The sequence below is a fragment of the Lepisma saccharinum genome, chromosome 4 (genome assembly GCF_977018435.1).
Source record: "Lepisma saccharinum chromosome 4, izLepSacc3.1, whole genome shotgun sequence".
Taxonomy (NCBI): Eukaryota; Metazoa; Arthropoda; class Insecta; order Zygentoma; family Lepismatidae; genus Lepisma; species Lepisma saccharinum.
The window spans coordinates 36,254,600-36,274,865 of record NC_139232.1 but is presented as its reverse complement, the minus strand read 5'-3'; the positions used below and the strand labels follow the sequence as shown (position 1 = coordinate 36,274,865).

At 36.7% G+C, this 20,266-nt stretch overlaps 1 protein-coding gene across 3 annotated transcripts in view; it reads left to right on the top strand.

Annotated features, from left to right (window-relative positions):
- Nucleotides 1-20,266, top strand: part of LOC145986419 (ATP-dependent translocase ABCB1-like) — a 101,336-nt gene that overhangs the window by 17,435 nt on the left and 63,635 nt on the right. For 2 of the 3 annotated variants that reach the window (XM_083120411.1, XM_083120410.1), the window contains exon 2: nt 6,750-6,925. In XM_083120411.1, coding sequence (XP_082976537.1) covers nt 6,777-6,925 — 149 coding nt within the window. In that variant the 5' untranslated portion in view covers nt 6,750-6,776. Of the gene's footprint in view, nt 1-5,609; nt 5,690-6,749; nt 6,926-20,266 lie in introns of those variants that run through there. The other variant, XM_083120413.1, reaches the window with a different exon arrangement.

Here is a 20,266-nt window from a genome sequence, read left to right as displayed (position 1 = left end):
CCACGCGTAACCGAATGTAAGAACTCTTCGCAGGCCTTGTCCCTCAATATTAATTTTACTGACTAATTGTAAGTTTTCCTCGGCCTCCTCGATGACGCAGTGGTAGCGTCGCCGCCTTGTAATCAAGGGGTCCCGGGATCGATACCCGGTGGAGGCACATAGCGGTTCGGATCCCCGATTAGCCTTACAGTGCATAAAGTGGACTTAAAACACGAACTCGATAATTGGAAGGTTTTAGAAGAACAAAACATGGCTTTTTATGCATCGTACAATTTTGCTTCTTTTCACCCTACTTTTACAGTTTTTCTTCCTAAGAATTCCACTAACGTGAGTATAACACGATACGAAACCAGAGGTCCAAGGTTCGGACATTGGACAGATATGGTTGTATCATGTATGTCCCATCGCCATTCCTTCAGCTCATCATTCATCCTCTTCGCCGCATTTTACCCAAGAGGTTGAAAAGTGGCGTAATATAGAAATATATAAATGATTGATTTGGTTTATTTTACTTCGCTTTTCTGACACCTTTTGGCTAATCGTGAAGATGAAGATGAAAATGAGTGATGTGAAATTGATGAGAGGACCATCATAAAGAACACACACGCCCAGTCCGGGATTCGAACCCAGGACCCCTGGCATCGAAATGCACCTTGTTAACCACTGCACAACAAATAGAAACAGAAATTGCTTGATAAGTTATTTGCTTCTCCATAACTCATGATTATATTATAAGTATTATTCGCTGTATGACTAAGGATTATTTAAATTTGTATGTCTAGCCAACCTAGCCACCTAAGCAGCAGCAGCTTCCGCATTTGCAGGTGGAGGCTAAATGAAAAAAATCACAGAAAGTCAGAAAGATAAACAAATTTTGTAACATAATACTAATAGAGCATGCAGACGGCTGTAAAAACAATTGCTACATACCTAGTTTCCTTCCTTAATTGAAACGTTGTTTATTCTTCATTATACATGTGATCAACCAGCCTGGGAGTCGAACCCAGGATCTTGTGTGGTAGTCAGACTCTCTTTTAGAATGCCAATATGTTGGATATTTGGTCGATCAGTCGATCCTGATCCATTGTTTCCAGAGGAAGACAATCTGGCAGCTTCTCATTCGACATTTTACTCGCGATGTAGGAAAACGAGATCACAAACACTTTGTGATGCTATCTTCTCGCGTTTACAGAAGTTTACCACCGCTCGGACCACAAATCCTACTTCAAACTATCTGAAAGATATCAATTTTCCACCAAATCAACAGATGAACCGACCGCTTCGATGTTTCTCCAAATTTTCAGAAAGTGGCCTTTCCCCTCCTTTGCAGTGCAGGTTATTAGCAGGAGGGTTGAGTGCATGTGAGAAGAACCGCTATGTCATTCATTCCCGCGCCGAAAAAGGGACAAGCAATAGAATTCTGTTCTTGGAATTTGAAACGCATGGGGATAACATTTCTGAACCATAAAATAATTAACCCAGAAAGATCTAGCCACCCGTAGCTAAATCTTCCTGTTTGTGTCGTCCTTTCAACGCCCATGCAGGGCTAGATGAAGAGAAAGTGCGGGTTTTTGGGGATCCTGGATCTGGTGTGCAGCAGGGAGGAAAAGTGCATTTTCAATAGGTCTCAGACTTCCCTGACCGGGGCGAACCACAAAACTATTAACTGCATCCCCTCCCAATACAGCTGTTTGTGTTCAACAAGCAAGAAACAGGGAAATAAGAAAGAAATGCCTTGTTTGGGTTCGTGTTACTGAAAATTGAAGAAGTGTTTCAAACTGCAAGCAAAATTTACTGAAGAATTATTTTGCAATATTTGTCATCAAAGTATAATTTCCAGCAAATACAGAACAGTTTCCCGGGGTCACGTGGACGTTTTGCCTGGGCCAGTGGCCCTGCGTGCCCCCCCCCTAACGATGTCCCTGCTCATTGCGAAGATGGGGATGAGTGATGTATGATCAAATTGATGAATGGACACTCGCAAACACCCATGCCCAGGTAGGAATTCGAACCCGGCACGTCTGGCGTTGTAGCGCGATGTGATAAACACTCCGCCACAGACACTAAGGTAGGCTAATCCGGGCTTGAACTATAATTTAAAGTGGAATTCGAACCACTGTTTAATGTGCCCCTATGCTTAGATTGAACTTGGGGCCCCTTAATTATATAGCGACAGTTACCACTTCGTCATCAGAGACTACATCGGTTTAATATAATCAGCATGTAATATTATCGTTGCAATTAGCTTGGAGAGGCAGGAAAGAATTCGTGCTCTTTCGTAGTTTCTTGATCTGTCAAAAATCCAAATAAATGAAAATACCTTAACATTGGCTTGTAAACATCAGTTTCGATGTTCATTTTTTAACATTTGAATTTCTTGGTCAGAGGAGAGTCCTTATGCTTCCACTGCATGGAAGCTTGCTTCGTTTCAGGTTCATAACAATGTATTCATGTCTCATCCCCTGTTTCTAGGTTAGACAGAATTTTTTTCTGACTTCTCACTAATTCCAAATTTTCATTTGAAATTTCAATGCGATCTTGCTCTTGTAGTGGTATGAGCAACTTTGGCACCCATCAAGCAAACACTTTTCTCATCATCAAGTCTTCAAACAACATCAGATGAATTGTCGATTTCAGGAAGCCCAGTGACTCTGCTATTACAGACAGTTTTAATCTGTCTGACATCACTAGTTCTTCTATTTTCTAAAAGTTTTCTGGAGTTCGGACAGTTCTGGGCAGTGGTGAGGGTGGTTCACCTTGAATGGAATTTCCTTTTCTCTTGAACTTGTTAACCCAATTGTACATGGTGGTAAGGGAAGGTGAAGAATCCTTGTACAAATTGACCAAATGGGCTACCTTGGATGATAGCCCTTCCAGCATCAAGAACTCTGTCACTGCTTGATACATCAGTTGCTGTTTGGCCAAGATTTACTCATCTGGCTGACTTTCCACTTTCCAAATCCATGGCACTCACATCGAATGAGATAGCAAAGTACATAAAATTGAGTAAATATGTAAAGGTGTTAACATTATTCTATCACAATACGATATATCTACATGATCTCCTCACATGCTATTCTAAATTCGGCTTGGGTATCCCACGTATGCTTAATTTTTTTCATTGTATTCTTTAGCAGTCTGGTAGGATGCTATTGAAGGATGCTGCTCAAACGTTTTTTGCTTGTTAGGATATAATGCTAAATCTTTCAATGCAAGTAGCTGTAGGAAAGAGATGGAAAGGAACCTTTCTTTCCATCTGGAGAAAGGAAACTGCATCTACTTCCATGTAAGAAGTGGAAGGGGGGAGGGGTTATCCTAAAATAATCACAGGAAGTTTGACAATGTTGCTTATTTTCCCAATATGTAATTTCTACAGTTCAAATTTATAGATATAATCAGAGCATGTGTGTACCAGTGTCATGCACATTCATTAATTTGGTGCTCTTAAATTAAATAAATTAAGCGCATAGAAAACTAGAAAAAAAAGGAATAAGAAGCTAGAAAAAGTACCTTCTGGCACACATAATCCCTACAGTAATTGTACATTCAGAAGAAAAAAATTGTCAGATTAGGCTCTGATAAAAATATGTGTGATAATCCTCAGGGTATATTTATGTAAGATAACCTTGAAAGATAGCTGATAAGATTGTAAAAACATGTGCAGTGCATGAAGCTAATAATTTTCTTATAAGAGCAAATCACTACTATTTGATAAGATTCACTGAAAATTCCATTAAAATATTCACATATCATAAATGATAAGTTACAGAACAAGTTTTCCTACTTCAATTCAGAATTCCTCACATGACACATTGATGACATATGGCTATAATAGCATTATATTCATCATGCTAATTATTCATGGGAAAAGAGGTAGCAGCTCTGCCCTCCACTCCCCAAATTTCATCACACTAGTATATCTACTGTTTATAACTTAATTCCCAATTTTATGAAGTTGATGCCATTGTCTGTTTTTTAAGACACGCCTGTATTGATATTGATGATATTGAACTTGATGTCATCACGCAGTCTCCTCTGGGAGGACATTAGGCAAATAGATTCACGTGTGTAAGGAAAGCGCATGAAAGCCTTCTTACGGTGAGAACATTCGCATTTAACCACTTTACACATTTTTCACGGTTTCTGTAGTTTCTCAGAAAAGGTAAAAAAGTATACATTTCTCATACGATCACTATAATCAAATCATGCACAATGCCTACCTGGCATGTTTTCAACATGGGATCTGATCTGTTTGCCCGAAATATGAAGCAATGAATTGTGGGGGAAGTTATTTGCTGAACATCATCCATTGGAACCTTGTATATCACATTATAACTACAAATTGTGTACAATAATGGTTCTTAAGGTAAGGAGTTACAGTTTTGCACCAGTTCTGCATTTATTTCAATATAGTCCAATGGGCACAGCTACTAATAAAAAAAATTGGGCATATGAGCGAGTGTGAATTTCTCCCCATGTTGTAAGTGGAAGCATTTTTTATGTCGATTATTGAGCTAGACACGATACCTGAAAAATTTGTTGAGTGAGAATTTTCAGAATCCAATGTATTCCTTATGGAGAAGAAAACTCAACAACTTCAAGTTATGACTAATCAAATGGAAGTTTTGACTTTTCCACCACTTAAAAGTAGCATCAAACTACCCTCTTTCCGTTGATATCTTTGTCTATGCTATCAGAAGTTTGATATTCCCAAGGGAACAAATCAAATAATACTGCCATAAACGCAATGCATTTCTCCTTGCCTCCTATGGCCATCCTGGCAGTGTTGCCAAACCTGATGTGCATAAAGGAGCTAAATTTCACATTAAATTTGAGCTAAAACTGACTTTCAAGGAGGTAGATTTGTGAAGGCTGGATAAAATGCCCCCTAGGGTAATTTTAGGTGTCAAAGGGGTGGAGGCGCTGCTATTACCATTAACTTTAAAGTAATGACAATGTAATCTTAGTTTTCCAGCAGCATTATCCATCTCAATATTCCACCAACGGCCATATGAAATCAACAATAAAGGATTCCCAGATAACATATTATGTCATCTCCACAGCGCTATATAAAAGTATCTGGGAAGGTAAGAGGGGGTGGGGTGATGCAGCAGTATAACAATATCACGTCACATGCAAAATGTATACTTATGGCAAAAGTTTGCCTATGTAGACCGTAGCCAATGCTGGCATCATAGTGGGTCATGAGGGCGGGTGTCCCAGTTTACAGCCAAACGAGTGCACGAAAGAGCCAGATCTGCCTCCAAAAGAGCTAAGTTGGCAACACTGACTCGGAGGTAGACCCTGGCAGAAAATGTTCTGCATGCTCTTAAGCAATAAGTATAGACTTGATGTTAATTTTAGAGAAATATTTGCATTGTGAGCATAGCTATCATTTTCTTTATAGATCTATTTCTTTACAAACAAACAAGAATGTTAATCAAATAGGTTGGTAATACTTTTATGGGATGTTGCAATGATTGATCTTATCCAACTTTATCTTCCATGTTCAATGATGTGTTGCATCAATGACAGACACAGCAAAATTTGTAGAAATATTAAAATGAGAATGAGTAGGGAGAGCTGCAAATATCTATAAAACATTTTTCACAAATATCACCGAAGTGACCTGAACATGAGGATGAGAACAGAAAGTGGTGTTCTTCCACTCACTTAATGTGCTACACAGGTAAATTTTTGAGAGTTTCTCTGAATTCTTGAATGAAAACAAAAACAAAATGTACTACATCTTTAGCAACATGTGCAGAGATTGACTTCTAATAAAACCTGCCATAGCTGTCTATATAATTAGTAATTATTTTTTCACCTATCCTACTATATTTAACCTCTTTGTTATTGTTATTACTGGCACAAGCTCCAACTTCTATCAAGGAACATACTTTTAATATAAGCCTTATACCGAAACTGTCCTAAGTAGTTGTAATGTCTGTCTGCCTGTTGACTTTAGTATCATATTTGTACTTCTGTTAGTGTCAGAAGAAAACATATGAATATGTAATATTACAATGTAGTAACTGAAGTTCCAATAATTGCCACAAATTCAAATAGGTGTGCCAATAATGTGCTCATTACCACAAATCAGATAATCAATAAGACCAACATACTTAAGATTATGCAAATACAAAGAGTCACATCCCATGAATTTACATGAAATTTCAAGTAAACAGAGACAGACGAAAGATCACATTTGTCTTGATTCAGTTTTTTAATTTAGTTTTAACTACTTTAAGATTTCAGACTCTTAACTCTAAGAATCCTGTACTGTATGATGCATAGGAATAGAATGCTTCAATAGATGATATTCAGCGAACAAATTTCCTCACAATTCATTGCACAGAATCATGCTTTGCTAACATATTTTGGGCAAAGAAATCATATCCTGTGTTGAAAACATACCAGGTAAACATTATGTGTAAGATCTTTACCAAAGTCATTCGAGGTATGATTATCATGATCATATGAGGAATGTGTACATATAAAATATCTAAAATTTCTCATTGTGGCAAGGCTTCTCATACGTTTTCCTTGACACATGTGAATCTGTTTGCCCGACTTTATGTTGTTTTTCCCAAAGTGCACTGCGTGATGAGGACATCAAGTTGAATATCATCTTTTCTTGTTCATATTATTAGTTTATAAGATTCTCAATCACTGTAATTGCTTTGTGTAGCTAGTGCATTGTGCATATTTTATCTTATTATAGCTAATTAATATTTTCAATGATTTAGGTGGCAATATTCAACTAAGGATACAACATGAGGGCGAAGGAGGAAGGTAGAGATAGCATAGTAGCTACATCAATTCGAACACTTAGTGGTGATCTCTCTGACAATCAAATGCAAAACGGTGACAAAAATTTCGTCTCTCCAAATCAAAATGGTTCAAAAAAGGATATGCTCAGTGCGTAAGTATCTTTACAGCAATGTCATCTAACTGTTTTCCTAAATGGTGTATATGTAGTGCTGAAATTTTCTACTGGTTACAGTAGACAAAATCAATTGTACCCGACTGTATTCTTGAAAATCTACTGAGACCGAATGGTTTTCTACTGAATACCTTCAGTAGGTATCCTCTGTAGACTTTTTGGAAGCATCTGTGAACACTGGATTCTTTAGGGTTACTCCAGCCAAACTCACTCATCATTTATTTCGGTGGTTCTCAACCTTTGTGAGCCTATAGCCTCGCAAAATTGTTTCGTAAAGTTCTGTGGCGTAAATACATGATCAAATGGAATTATAATCATAATAACAACAATAGCAACAGTACTTGTTGGATATGTACTACCATGAGGTCAAATATCATTTTGAGGAGCAACAGTAATTACCAATTTACTTTCAGCCCCGCACACAAGCTTCGGGGGTGCAGTAAGAATGATAAATATATAAATAAATATATTTTCAACCAAACATAAGTAGTGTAATTGATACTACTATAAACTCGAGAAATGATGAGCCCCTCTCAGGCAGATTTAGCTACACTTAAAACTTGCTCAACATGCCCATATGAGCTTTTTGCTCAAGTGTGGAACCCCGTCTAATCCAAGATTTTTGTAAAAATGCCCTCGGGAAGTTCCTGTGAAATGATGAGCCCCCTCAGATTGATTTGTCCACACTTACAAAAGGCACTTCTGTGAGATTGTTGTCCATAATCCTGTCAAAAATATGCCCCTCTTGATATTTTTTTTTGCCCACACCTAAAACTAGGCCAAACGTATTAACACACACACACACAAACACACACACACACACACACACACACACACACACACACACACATATATATATTTACTTCCGGTTTAAGTTCAATTGGGCACCAGGCTCAACTTGTATATCTAGTATTAAGATAATGTAATTCTTCTAGAATTGCTCTGTGACTCTCTCATTTCTTACATCATAAACATATGATTTTTCACCTATGAGAATAACACTACATATAGTGTCATCAGGGAGTGTATCGTGGAATTCACAGATAATTTTAATGTTTGTCCTGTCATTAACCACAACTTGTTTCCTTTTTGAAGTGTTGATGACAAACATGGGTCTCTGTGTTTTGAATTCATCTGGTGTGTAATACATGTCAGTATTGCCAGTAGTGACCCTCTTGTATGCTGTAAATGCTTCATATAATTTAAGGAAATCATCCTTGGACATGTCTAAATTATAATTTTCTCTAGGGAATACCTCATTTCTGCCATTTTTAAGATATATGTTCTTGATGTTGCAGTTATCAAATTTACTTGAATTTTTTTCCTGATTATTGTGTCTTCCAGTCTGAAACAATACCACCACAAAATCTGGCATGTCATATTGTATACTGGAGAATGAATTTGTACCATCAAACTCATAATAAGTACCAGCGGCAGGCTTCTGTACACATTGATATGTATAAAATTGTAAAGGAACCTGTGGATTTTTTATTATATCTGCTTTGTATTTAAGAGCATAACTGGTTTCATTTTCAACAACTGGGATTCTTAGCTCCATAGTCTGAATAATGCATTTGCCTTCATCAGGTAGGGTATTGGGCAAAGCTTCCCCTGTAGAGTTTAATGTGCTGTACCTCATCAAAGCATTATTATCATTGGCAGCTCTTCTAAATGTGATTCTTAAACCACCCTTCCACATAATATCTTTGTAATCTGAGAAGAATCCTGGCAACAGGTGCATTGGAAACAGCACTGTGTGGCTCTTGGATAAAATTTTATCACCAGCCTCAAATCCACCTATTTTGTAGTAAGAAGCCTCGGTTTTGGATAATTTTAGTGTGGCCAAAGCTGTGGAGGTAATGCCGGGATAATCCACTCTGTTTATAACAACACCATGCTTTCTGATCTCAATTTCAGAGAACAGATGCGGCACAAAATTGTCCACCAATCTTATATTTGAATTTGCCGGATAATCTGTTCCATCGAGCTTTACAACATCAAATTTGATGTATAGATCTGCTCTGTGGGGGTGTATAAAGCCATCCCCTACATCAAGATCAACCTCAATCTCTGTGTTGGGTTGATTTAAATTTGCAAATGTCCTCCTGTTTGGGGGGAATGATTGTAGCTCATAACTCTCAATATTTTCCATTTTTTTTGTATGTATTTTTATTTAAATATTAATCTCTATGATTGCAGTTGTTGTGGCTCCAGCAAAATCAACTAATTCTTCTTTTTCATTAGTGACCATCAATTCAATATAATCTATTCTATTATGGCACACAGGAAAATATAATGTTGGGGATGGAGCGTAGATGATGGGCTCCATAAATTCAGAATTAGGTTTAAATGTTGCAATGATGCCAGTTTGTTTGTGAGTGCCTATGCCATTTGATTTGGTGATCATACCTTCGGCCACATTACAGTGAATATTCAGAGTCTCTATGGCTAAGAATTTAGGTATATTAATAGCAGTGTGTTTGATGGCCGGTTCAAGTTTTGTGTTGTTCTCAAAGCCTAAGAGCTCTCCTATAGTACCCAGATCCACTGTTTCTGTAGCAGATACAATCTCTACTCTGTGAGTGACAGAATTTTGAGTTAATACTATACCTCTGGGTAATTGAGCATTTGGAGTGGACAGATTATATTGCCCTGGAGTGATGACAATTTTTTGATCCCCTACTGCAATTTTGTTGTTGTGGTGTGTAATATTAGGGATCAAGTACATGCCATAAAATGCTCTGAGAGCTATTGTTTTGGGATACACTATATCATCATGTAATTTGAGTTTCAATATTGAATTTTGGCTGGTGAGATGGAATACCCCCATGATGTTTCAGATACCACAAGGCTTTTTGAAAATCTTCAATTGATGGTTTATTTATTTGAGACATATATCTAAGAACAGATAAACACAAATGTCCACAATTAACATCTTTGAAGTTTTGAACACGGGCATTATTGTAATAAAAATTAGCTGATTTTAGATATTTTACTAAATTTTCAGGTGGAACACCTCCAAATGAATCAAACACAAATGCCTCATTTTTTAAATATTTAAGATAACAAATCCAGTGAGTGCCCTGATTTTTGTACTTATCCAAATTAACAATGGCACACTCTTTGTTGAGTGGTTGCTCTGACAAAGAATCAGACATGTACACACCTCTAAAATTTTTGATGCCCAGTGGCTTGATTAAAGCTTCAATATCTTGGTTTGTAAGCGGCTCTTGTTTTTTTTAAACTTATTCATGGCTCTCTTAACACCTTTGCCTTGTTTCTCCATGGCCAGGTTATGGCGCTTCAATTCATCTAATTCTGCCCTATTTTTCTTGGCGTCTATTACTGTTTTTGCTATGGCAGCTGATCCCCCAGCCAAGCTCCCAACAGCCCCAAGTGCTGCTAAGATGGCCGGGATAGTAAATATGAAACCCCCTACATGTGATTTTTTCCTGGATTGCTGTAATTTTTTTAATTGGGGGGTACTAAGCAACAATTTCATACCATGGCCCTTGGCAATACAAGAGCTTTTTTTCTTGCGCTGCTTTTTGGTTAAAAGACTATCAATAGTTTTAAGAGATTTAAGACCTGCATAAGGTATTTGATACATAACACCCTTGGCCTTCATTCTAGGTTTATTATATACATATTCACAGCCCCCACCCCAGTTTTTGTTTGGTGTTCATAGCTATGGTGGTCCCCAATGCTGCTATTTTTTCACTTAAAGAAGCATCTTTGCTTACAAATCTACCAAATGCAGCCTCTTCTAATTTCTTGTCTGCAACATGTCTCTTGTCAAGATCAGTATGTGTGTTGTATGCTATGTCATGGTCTCTACAAGCAGCATCTAGGGGATTAACACCAGGATCACCTCTGTTTAATCTATGGTCCAATTTTGTACCGGGACCACAATACTGATAGCCTGGAATGTGTAGTTCAAATGGCAGCTTGTTTATAATGTCATTAACCAACCCCCGGCCCTCAGAAATATTCCAAAATTTAGGTGGTAGAGTATTAATAATTTTTATAAGATATCCAATCCCCTTAGTGTCATTCACTATAAAATTAGACAATTTGGTGCTTATCGTGTCCATAATTCCAACCTTTTCATTGTAAAAATTGTGGTTGCTAGCATTTTCCTCCCCAGCTACCACCAATAACCTATCTACAAGTTTCCTGACATCATCAACCCAGACAAATTCTTTAGGCAGGGTGTTGTATTGTTTGATTCCACTGCCTGTCTTAATTTGTGACCATATGGGTTTGATTAAATTGTTGTATTTTGCTCCACTGCTAGACTTGACTCTTTTTTGTGTGGGATCATTGTTCTGGTATAGAGCATCTGATTTTATTAATATTTCTTTGTAGTGCTCATAATCTTGATCTGTATAGTTGCCAGGCCTTTTCCTAGTCATCAGTTCCCACAATCCAGGTGTGCCGGGATATTTAACAAAACCACCTTTTTCTCCAAGATGAGATTCTGAATATACAATGAGATCATCTCCCATAAATGTTACTCTGAAATTGCCAATTCTATGTATGATGCTACCATCACGCTCTGTGTCAGCATATAAGCCAAAGACCTCATCTTTGTTGTCTTTAGGCGTGCTTAAATATTTTTGAGCAAGAAGACCCAATTCAATAGGATCCAGAGTAGCTTCAATTCTTCGAGGAGCAACAGGACTAGGTGTATGAATACTGGAAAGTGGGGTGATTGGATAATCTAATATGTTCCTTGCAGCTACAGGTACAAGCTCTGTGATCAAATTTTGATTTTGCTCTGTAACAGTTTTGATATTTTTACCTAATTCACTAATAGCATCAATAATAGGCTGTTCTGTTTGTTTGTGTTGTTCATAAATTCCTCGGTTCTGTGATTTCCATCCCTTAAATCTTTTTACAAGATAATCTCTTAATTTAAGATCATCAATAATTGGCCTTTTCATGGTTATTTATATATGTTTCAATGTCTAGAAAATTGTTGACTTTATTTCTGTATTTGCCACTATTGGGTTTTCTTGTCATATCAATTGTGACAAACCCATAACTGTCTTGGTTCCAGCACCTACTGCAAAACTTGGAAAAATCATTGTAGCTCAAGTCCCCACCTACATATTCATCATGTATGTGTTTGAGGTTGGTATGATCTTGATGAAACACACATATAAAATTGCTGTTGTCTCGGATCAGCTGCTTCGGAATTTTAGAAAAAGTCTGTGCCAGGTAGAAACAATCAATGTTTTTGTGTCGGCCCTGTGTAAAGAAATTTCTAACCTTGTTTTGATTATCCAGTATAATGTCATCAAACACAACAACAGAATTATCGAGATATTCATGGAGTGGCTTAACATCTGGTTCAAAAGTGGCTATATCCAATCCATCATATAGCTTCATCAGCTGCTGATATTTTAATTGTTCCAAGCTCTTAGAGAAGACATACAAGTGCCTGTTTTTCCAGTCTAACCAGTTGGGTGCCAATAAAAAATTATCAATCATTAGTGTAGTTTTACCACAAGCCGATGGCCCAACAATAAGACATCTAATATTTTCAGGCAGCAACTTGCCATTTCTCTTAATCTGCTGTTCAGGTTCTGGCAGCCTTTTTATAACATACCAGGTGCTCATATTATCACTTTGTCTGCATCGATCCAGCTGTGTTCTGGAAGTCCTAGCCATTTGACAAATAACTTGTTGCCTTTTCTGCGGATGATTTTTTCTATGAGATATGTGTCAGGTTGTTTAGTTTTGTTGAGTTCTTCTTCATAGAACCGGCCTTTGAGAATTTCTCCTCGGTGGTCTTTTATTATATATGTGTTAAGGGTCCCAGGTTTAATTTGAACCACTGTAAATAATTCAGTGCTCCAGTTTCTTGTAAAGCCTCTTTTGAATAAGTGCTTATATTTGCTGATTCTTACTTGATCACCCACCTTGAATTTGGCCTTTCTTGTTGTTGGCTGGACTGTAGGATAATAAACAGTCCTGATCAATTTTTGCTCATCAGATGAAGTTACTTCAGAGGGTTTCATGTTGATTGTGGAATGGACAGAGTTGTTATATTTATGTAGAAGTTCTGGAAGAATATTAAGCCATTTATAATTATCTTGAAGTGTAAATTTTTTATACATAAGATTTTTTAGGGTTTTGTTGAATCTCTCTACAATTGAGGCTTTGAGATCACTGTAACTCGAGTAATGTTGTATTGCCTGGCTTTTAATAAATTGTTGGAACACAGAATTATAAAATTCTTTGCCATTATCTGTTTGCAAATAGCGCGGTGATCTTCCACTCTGATTGATGATTGTCCTGAAGGCTTCTGTAACACATTTTCCAGTCTTGGATTTGAGTGGCACAGCCCAGGCAAATTTTGAAAATGTGTCTATTACAGTAAGTAGATACTTGTAGCCCTTGTTGATTTTGTCTAAGTTTTTCAGCTGTCCACTTGCCATCTCAATCAAATCGCTCTGCCATAAATCATCTATGCCTTTTGTGACTACTGGCAGTCTCTTATAATTATGTCTGGCTTGTCTGTGTAATTCATCAACAATAATTTGTCTAGACATAATATGAAAACAAGAATATTGCAACTATGGGGTGTTCAGCAGCTGATACTACAGGATTTTCTAAATATAATTTGTCTCCTATTTGTATATGAAATTCCAGAGAGCCATCATCTTCAGCAAAAGATGTTTCTAATGTATTGGGATCTGTAAAATCCTCTAACTCTACACTGGTGATTTTTGGTTTGTTGTCAGCATTTGTTATTGATAAGGTGGGGTAGTGGTGTGCCTGTGGTTGAAGCCAATATTTGATCTTCATTGGTCTCAGTGTGCCCCCAACAAAAAACTGGTAATAAAATTGTGCAGGGGACAGCATATATATTTTGCCACCTGGTGTAAATGGTGAATCATATTCTTTGTTGGGGATGCTGTACAATTCAAGAATTACTGTATGTTTTGGATTCTCGATTATGCCTGTTATTTCTTTTTCTGCTGTAAGCAATCTGCTTGTTACAGATTCAAGGTGCTCATTAATAGTCCTAACAACATCATCATGGCCTGGCTTGATTTTTATGTCCACAATAAGTTTATTGTATTGTTGCACAATCTCTTGGAGCTGCGTGGGAAAAACAGACAGAGCATTTGCTTGATTGGATTCCATGGTCCCTAGCTGTTGCTTGATATTAGCTACAATTTGTTGCAAATTTTCAATAACTGCCAATTTTGAATTTTGAGCAGTAAGATCATGGACCTGTCTTCTGATATCCTCAAACAGGGCATGCAGTTCATTAATATGTTGATTAGTTGGTAGAGTGGCCACTGTCTGAGTAAGTTGTTTGATCTCTGTCTGGATATTCTTGATATCTTCTGATTTCAATATGCGATTCACAGCTCTCTTAATATTTTTAAGTTCCTGTGATGTAGGCAGATTTGTTACAGTATTTTGCAAAGATTCAAGTGCCAATTTCACATTATTTAATTCAGAAGCATCAGCCACATTTTGCATAGCATTTTGGAGCAGGGCTATATCTGCCTGAGTGGGTGTTGATTGTTGTAAAATTTCAAGTTTTGTTTGGATATCATCGATCAAGTGATGAAAATGAGATAGCTCAGATTCAGTGTTGAGGTTTTCAAGCTTTGTGATCTGTTGCTGGACACTGACAAGTGTGTCTACAATACCAGGCAGGCGGGATTCTAGAGATTCTTGTACATTTGTCAAATCACTTTGCACTGCTGCTATTGTACCCTCAAGATGGGTTATGGTACTTTGAATTTTTCCAAAATCTTCATATGTTTCAAGTTGCAGCTTAATGTTGGCAACACTCCGAGTTATTGCACTCAAAGCATCAGAAGATGGCAAGTTGTTCATAAAATTTTCAAGTGTCTCAATTTTTTCTTTAACCTCGGCTATGGCATTGTTCAGAGGGTCCAGATTAGGTATCTGGAGTGATTGAATCTGTTCTTTTAGAGTGGAAATCACTAGATCAAAATCTTCTTGTGTTTTTATGCTTTTGACAATTGTTTGGAGCTGTGTCTGGACATTATTTATCTGCTCTTCCAATTGCTGTTTCAATTGCTCAGAGTTGGTGGCCTGGGTCTTAAATTTGGCTTGAAGAGCTGCTACAGCCTCTTCTAAACTTTGAAAATTATCTAATGTGGCCAGATCAGTATATTTCTGAAGCAGCAATTTGAGTTCAGAATCAATTTTAAGAAGAGGGTCCATGCATTGTGATTGTAAATTTGTAATTTCTAGTTGAAGACTGGCATTGAGTGTGGTTTGTAAAGCTTGTAAATCACTTCTTAATTTCTTGACTCTGACATCAAGCATCAGAATCTCATCACTGTGATCTTCATGCCTTGTATGGCCAAATATATCATTAGGCATTTTTGTTTAGTGGTTATTTATTATTGAATATCTAATTCTTAATTCTATAAAAAAAGGTATAAGCTTGTCATAGGATCCAGGGACCTCAATATATAAGCAGTCACCAGCAGAAACAGTATATACAGTGCCAGAAATCATGTTTGAGTGCTTAATTCTATAAATATTTCTCCCTACTGAAATCTTGACATTACCCTCAGGGGTTGTAATAAATTGCAATTGACCACCTACAGGTAATTGGTAATGATTTAAATTATTGTTAAATATGTACAATGTTTTACCTGTTTCATCATCAACATCTGTAAGTATGCTGTTCAGATGAATAATTAACAAAGCACTTAGTTTAGATATTATATCAGAAGAGGGTTGTGCTGTTGGCAGGTCCATAATAGCCTGTTTTTTGAACCCAAATAAGTTCATAGGCATGTTTATTTATTTCAAATCATGCTCTGTAATTGGGCATTGTTTGCCACTTTTCAAATCACAATGACCCCATGGTAAAGTATGTATGCCACATGATAAAATGCATCTCTTATCATCATGTGGGTCCAGAGCCACTTTTCTTACAATATTTGTAGTCAACAAGTGATCCACACTCTGAATTCTATTTTCTGATGTTCTGATTGTGCTACATGATTTGAGGCAATTTTTGTAATCTTCAAATTCAAGCTCTTTGTCTACAGTTACTCTGCCAATGCCCTTGGCCTTTTTGGCAACAGCGCCACTACATGTTTCAAAACTGTACATCTTGGCCCTTAACCCAGCAAATGCCACAATAACATCACCAAGTGTCTCATCTTTTAACTTGCCAGGCACTTTTTTGTTGTGGTGTTTAATTTTTGAATGTTCAGTGGTATCAAAATATTTAAACAATTCAGGCTGTGCTATATCTTGATAAACATCTTCTGTTTGAATATCAAGAACAAAACTATCTGTGTCCATGTACATCAGTTTTACACGATCCTTATAAAAAGGCTTCAACACATCATAATACAATTTTAACATGTGTAATTTGGCCAATTCCAATATCACAGCCCCTACATAAATAGGCTTATCAAACTTGATCTTTGTTTTTTTCATGTTGAAAAGTGCCATATTCTCATCATAAATTCTTCTGTAATTGAAGTTGGGCTTTGCAATCAATTTTTTGCTCCGGCTGGGGTCAGTAATTATTTTAACATCAATATGTTTTCTGACATTTTCAATTGTTTTGCCATACACTGAATTGACCATCAATTTAAACAAATTTTTATCAAATTGGCTCAATGCAGATGTTCAAAGCTCTGTGTTTGTATCAATATATGGCTTCAACCATCTTGAGTGCCTGAACCTCAAAACTTTTCCAACTTTGGTCACTTGAACACCATGATTCATCAGGAACTGGAGGTTTTTGTAATATATGACATAATCTTGTTTCGGCTCCAGAGTCATCATCAATTTCTTCTGTTTAGAGCCAGGTGAGCACTTAACCTCGGGAATTGGGGCAAATCAGAAAATGTGTTGTGTAAATCATCTGGAATTGTCAGATCAACCTCTAAGAACAGACCATAGTTACTGTCATCAAAATCATGAAGATCTTCAATGTTGAAATCTTCAACCCACTCAAGCCCTGCATATGGCAATTTATCCATCATAGCATAACCATAGAGGCTGTTGGCATCTATATACAGTATATAATTTGATGGCAGTGCTGGATCATAATCAGGAATATATTTGTTATTTGCTCTGGCATATCTCTGAGAACATTGCATCATGCCCCCTCTTATACATTGTTCCATAAACAGATACATATCTTGATCCTGGATCAGATCCAATTGCATTTTAGTGTTTAAAAACATTGCAGACCATGCTAGGCCCGGAGCACTGTAAAAATACATTGGATCCAGCTTATAATTTTGCATGGAAGATTTTCTGAATGCCTGCAGTATATCAGCTAAGAGGGTCACATCAAGTTTTAAATAAGCCTTGTGATAATCACCAAATGTCTGGCATTTTAAATTGTTCCACATCAACTGGGCATGGTGATAATCTTCATCAGTGATTCCAGATCCTCTGATTTTGCTGTAAAACTCTTGTTGTGGTGGCAGAGAACACTCATCAAATTTAGAAAAATCTGTAACATAATCATATGGATATACACCCTTCCACCTAATTAATTTCAGGTCCTGATTTGGAAACAAAGCACATGTGATTTTGAATTGATCATCAGATAATTGAGTGGCCAGTGTAGCCAGGCTAGCCGATAAAATTCTGTATGAATCAAGAAATCTTAAGTGAATAGGAACACCATTAACTTTAATTATTTTGCTAATGGCAATATATTTCTCATTATTTTCAGCTAAAATATTTAAATTCTGCTTGTCAAACCCCTCGTACCTGATCAAATGATGAAAATCATAATTGGATGCACCATGGCAAAATATAGGGATAAATTTTGGTCTCTGGATCTTAATATTACAGCTATTCCACAGGGCCATTAAGAATTTACCATCTGTATGAGAATGGTGACGAACCTTGATATTTGTATCTGAAAATTCAGAATCACATACCGGGCATTTTTCTGCATTGTTGAAATCTTCAATCTGTTCCTCTGTTAAAGGCAACATAGGTTTTGATTTTAATAATACATTAGATGCTATGTCATGGCACTCATTTTCTATTGTAAGTGCAAATTTTTTGATGGCATCTGCTCCCATGTATAAATCTTCTTTACTAACAACACCATCCTGTACAATCACATAACAAAAACTAGAAGGTTCATGTAACTGGTATGATGTAATTGAAGGTTCATCAGGATCTGGGCTACAGAATGCAAGGGGTTTGAGGTTTGATTCAAAATCACAGACTATATATGCTGGGTGTTCCAACAAGGCTTCAAATTTTTTGAATTTGGCATTTTCATTTGGGTTAGGCATAAGCATATGAACAGGTTTATGGTTGCCACAGTATTTCAGATGCTCAATTAACTTGTTTTTAGCAATTTCTGCATTCTTTTCCCGAACCCCATTCACCATTTTTTGACCATCAAATACAGACAAACATCTTCTGCACAACTTGAATATTGTATGAGTTTTGTCTAGTTGTGTTCTGACTAAAGCTTCAAGATTATGTATCAGAGTGTAATGATATGTGCCATCCTCTTCAATTAAGAGCAGATCAATCGGAACAGCAGAATCATCATCAAATGTACTGATTCTGAGAGGTGCTATCAAGCAATTGCCACAGCCAGTAGAACAAGTAAATACATTAATAGATAATTGTTTACCATTAATATCCCTGGCTTTTTTTTCAAATTTATCAATATTCTGAACAGACATTGGATATTTTAAGCCCTTCATTGCTTCATTAAAAATATGTTCATGCTGTTTATAATAACTTATTCTCTCAGGATTCCTTAAAACTGGAAACAAAGCAGCTAAAATACACCACAAAAAGCATTTCTGGTCGGTATTTTCTATGTTAACCACGGCTCTTTTGTTTTTAATATTGGCAGGTAATGGCAGATATGTAGATCCTTGTAATGGGCTGAATTCAGAAATATTAACATAGAGCTTGTGTGGAGAACCGCATAGGCTCCATCCAGACTCTTTTGCTGCAAATTCAGAGTGTTTAATATTCCATTGATCTATCAAACTGCTTATTATTTTGTCTGAATTTGCATTTGAATATACCGGTACAGTTTCTGTTATGTGGGGCTGTGTAAATTTTGTGCCATTTGGCTTCTTATATTGTGTAAACAATTTGAGGGACAGCTTATAAGAGCCATTTTGTGCATTTAGAATTGCCTGCACATCAGGATTTAAACTGTTCAAAAAATTCTTAATACCACATCTTGGCTCTGATACAAAACAGTGATCCCTTAATTGGCCGTTAAAACTGCTATGGATGGGTTCATAGCGTGGCTGCTTTGCCGGTCCAGCATTAACAGGTGTTTCATGCTTCCTTTTCAGACCAGATGTAGATGGTTGTGGGGGCAATGTTGATGACTGTGCAGAACAAGTACCTTTATGTTTATATGTGAAATATTCCAGATTATATTTTCTATGGCATTTAGGGCATATTTTTGTGGGAGTTCTGCATTTGTCTGGATTACAATTCCTTTGATGCCTGGCCCAATTGGGGCTGGTTATATTCTTATTGCATTGATTACAATATTTTTGATTTGGCATTTTTGTTGTTGTTTATTATATAAGATTTCCTGGGGTCCAAATCAAAATTCTATGCTTAATAAAAAATATCAGTTGGGTTCAGCAGTGTGATTTGTGTGTGTGTGTGTGTGTGTGTGTGTGTGTGTGTATGTGTGTTAATATTTTTGGCTTTGGTATTTTTATAAAATTTCTTGGGGTTCAAATCAAAACTCTATACTTAATAAACCTATGACAGGTTGTACAGGATAGCCTACATGCACAAAGATAGAATAAGTATAGATCCACTGAAGCACTGACCTTTCTCAATTGCATGTCTGCACAGGCATGTCGTGATGTGCATGGAAAGGCATTGACCTAATACCATGTGTCATGTATTGATCTTGTATAACAAACTAGGGCAAATATAAACCCTTTGTTCAATATATAGAATTTTCTAATATATTGAATCAAACAAACCTATAATTCAATTTATACAAATCTGCGATATTTAAAAAAAAAATAAGAGGAGCAATGCAACAACACATCTGTACTCCTCAGCCACTCTCACAATACTAACTGATGTGTAATGCAAAAGCTCTTGCATCATAATTTGTTGCACAACATAATGCAAAAGCTCTTGCATCATAATTTGTTGCACAATGCAAAAACTCTTGCATCATAATTTGTTGCATAACATGATGCATAACATGATGCAAGAGCTTTTGTTTTAGGTGTGGGCAAAAAAAATATAAAGAGGGGCATATTTTTGACAGGATTATGGACAACAATCTCACAGAAGTGCCTTTTGTAAGTG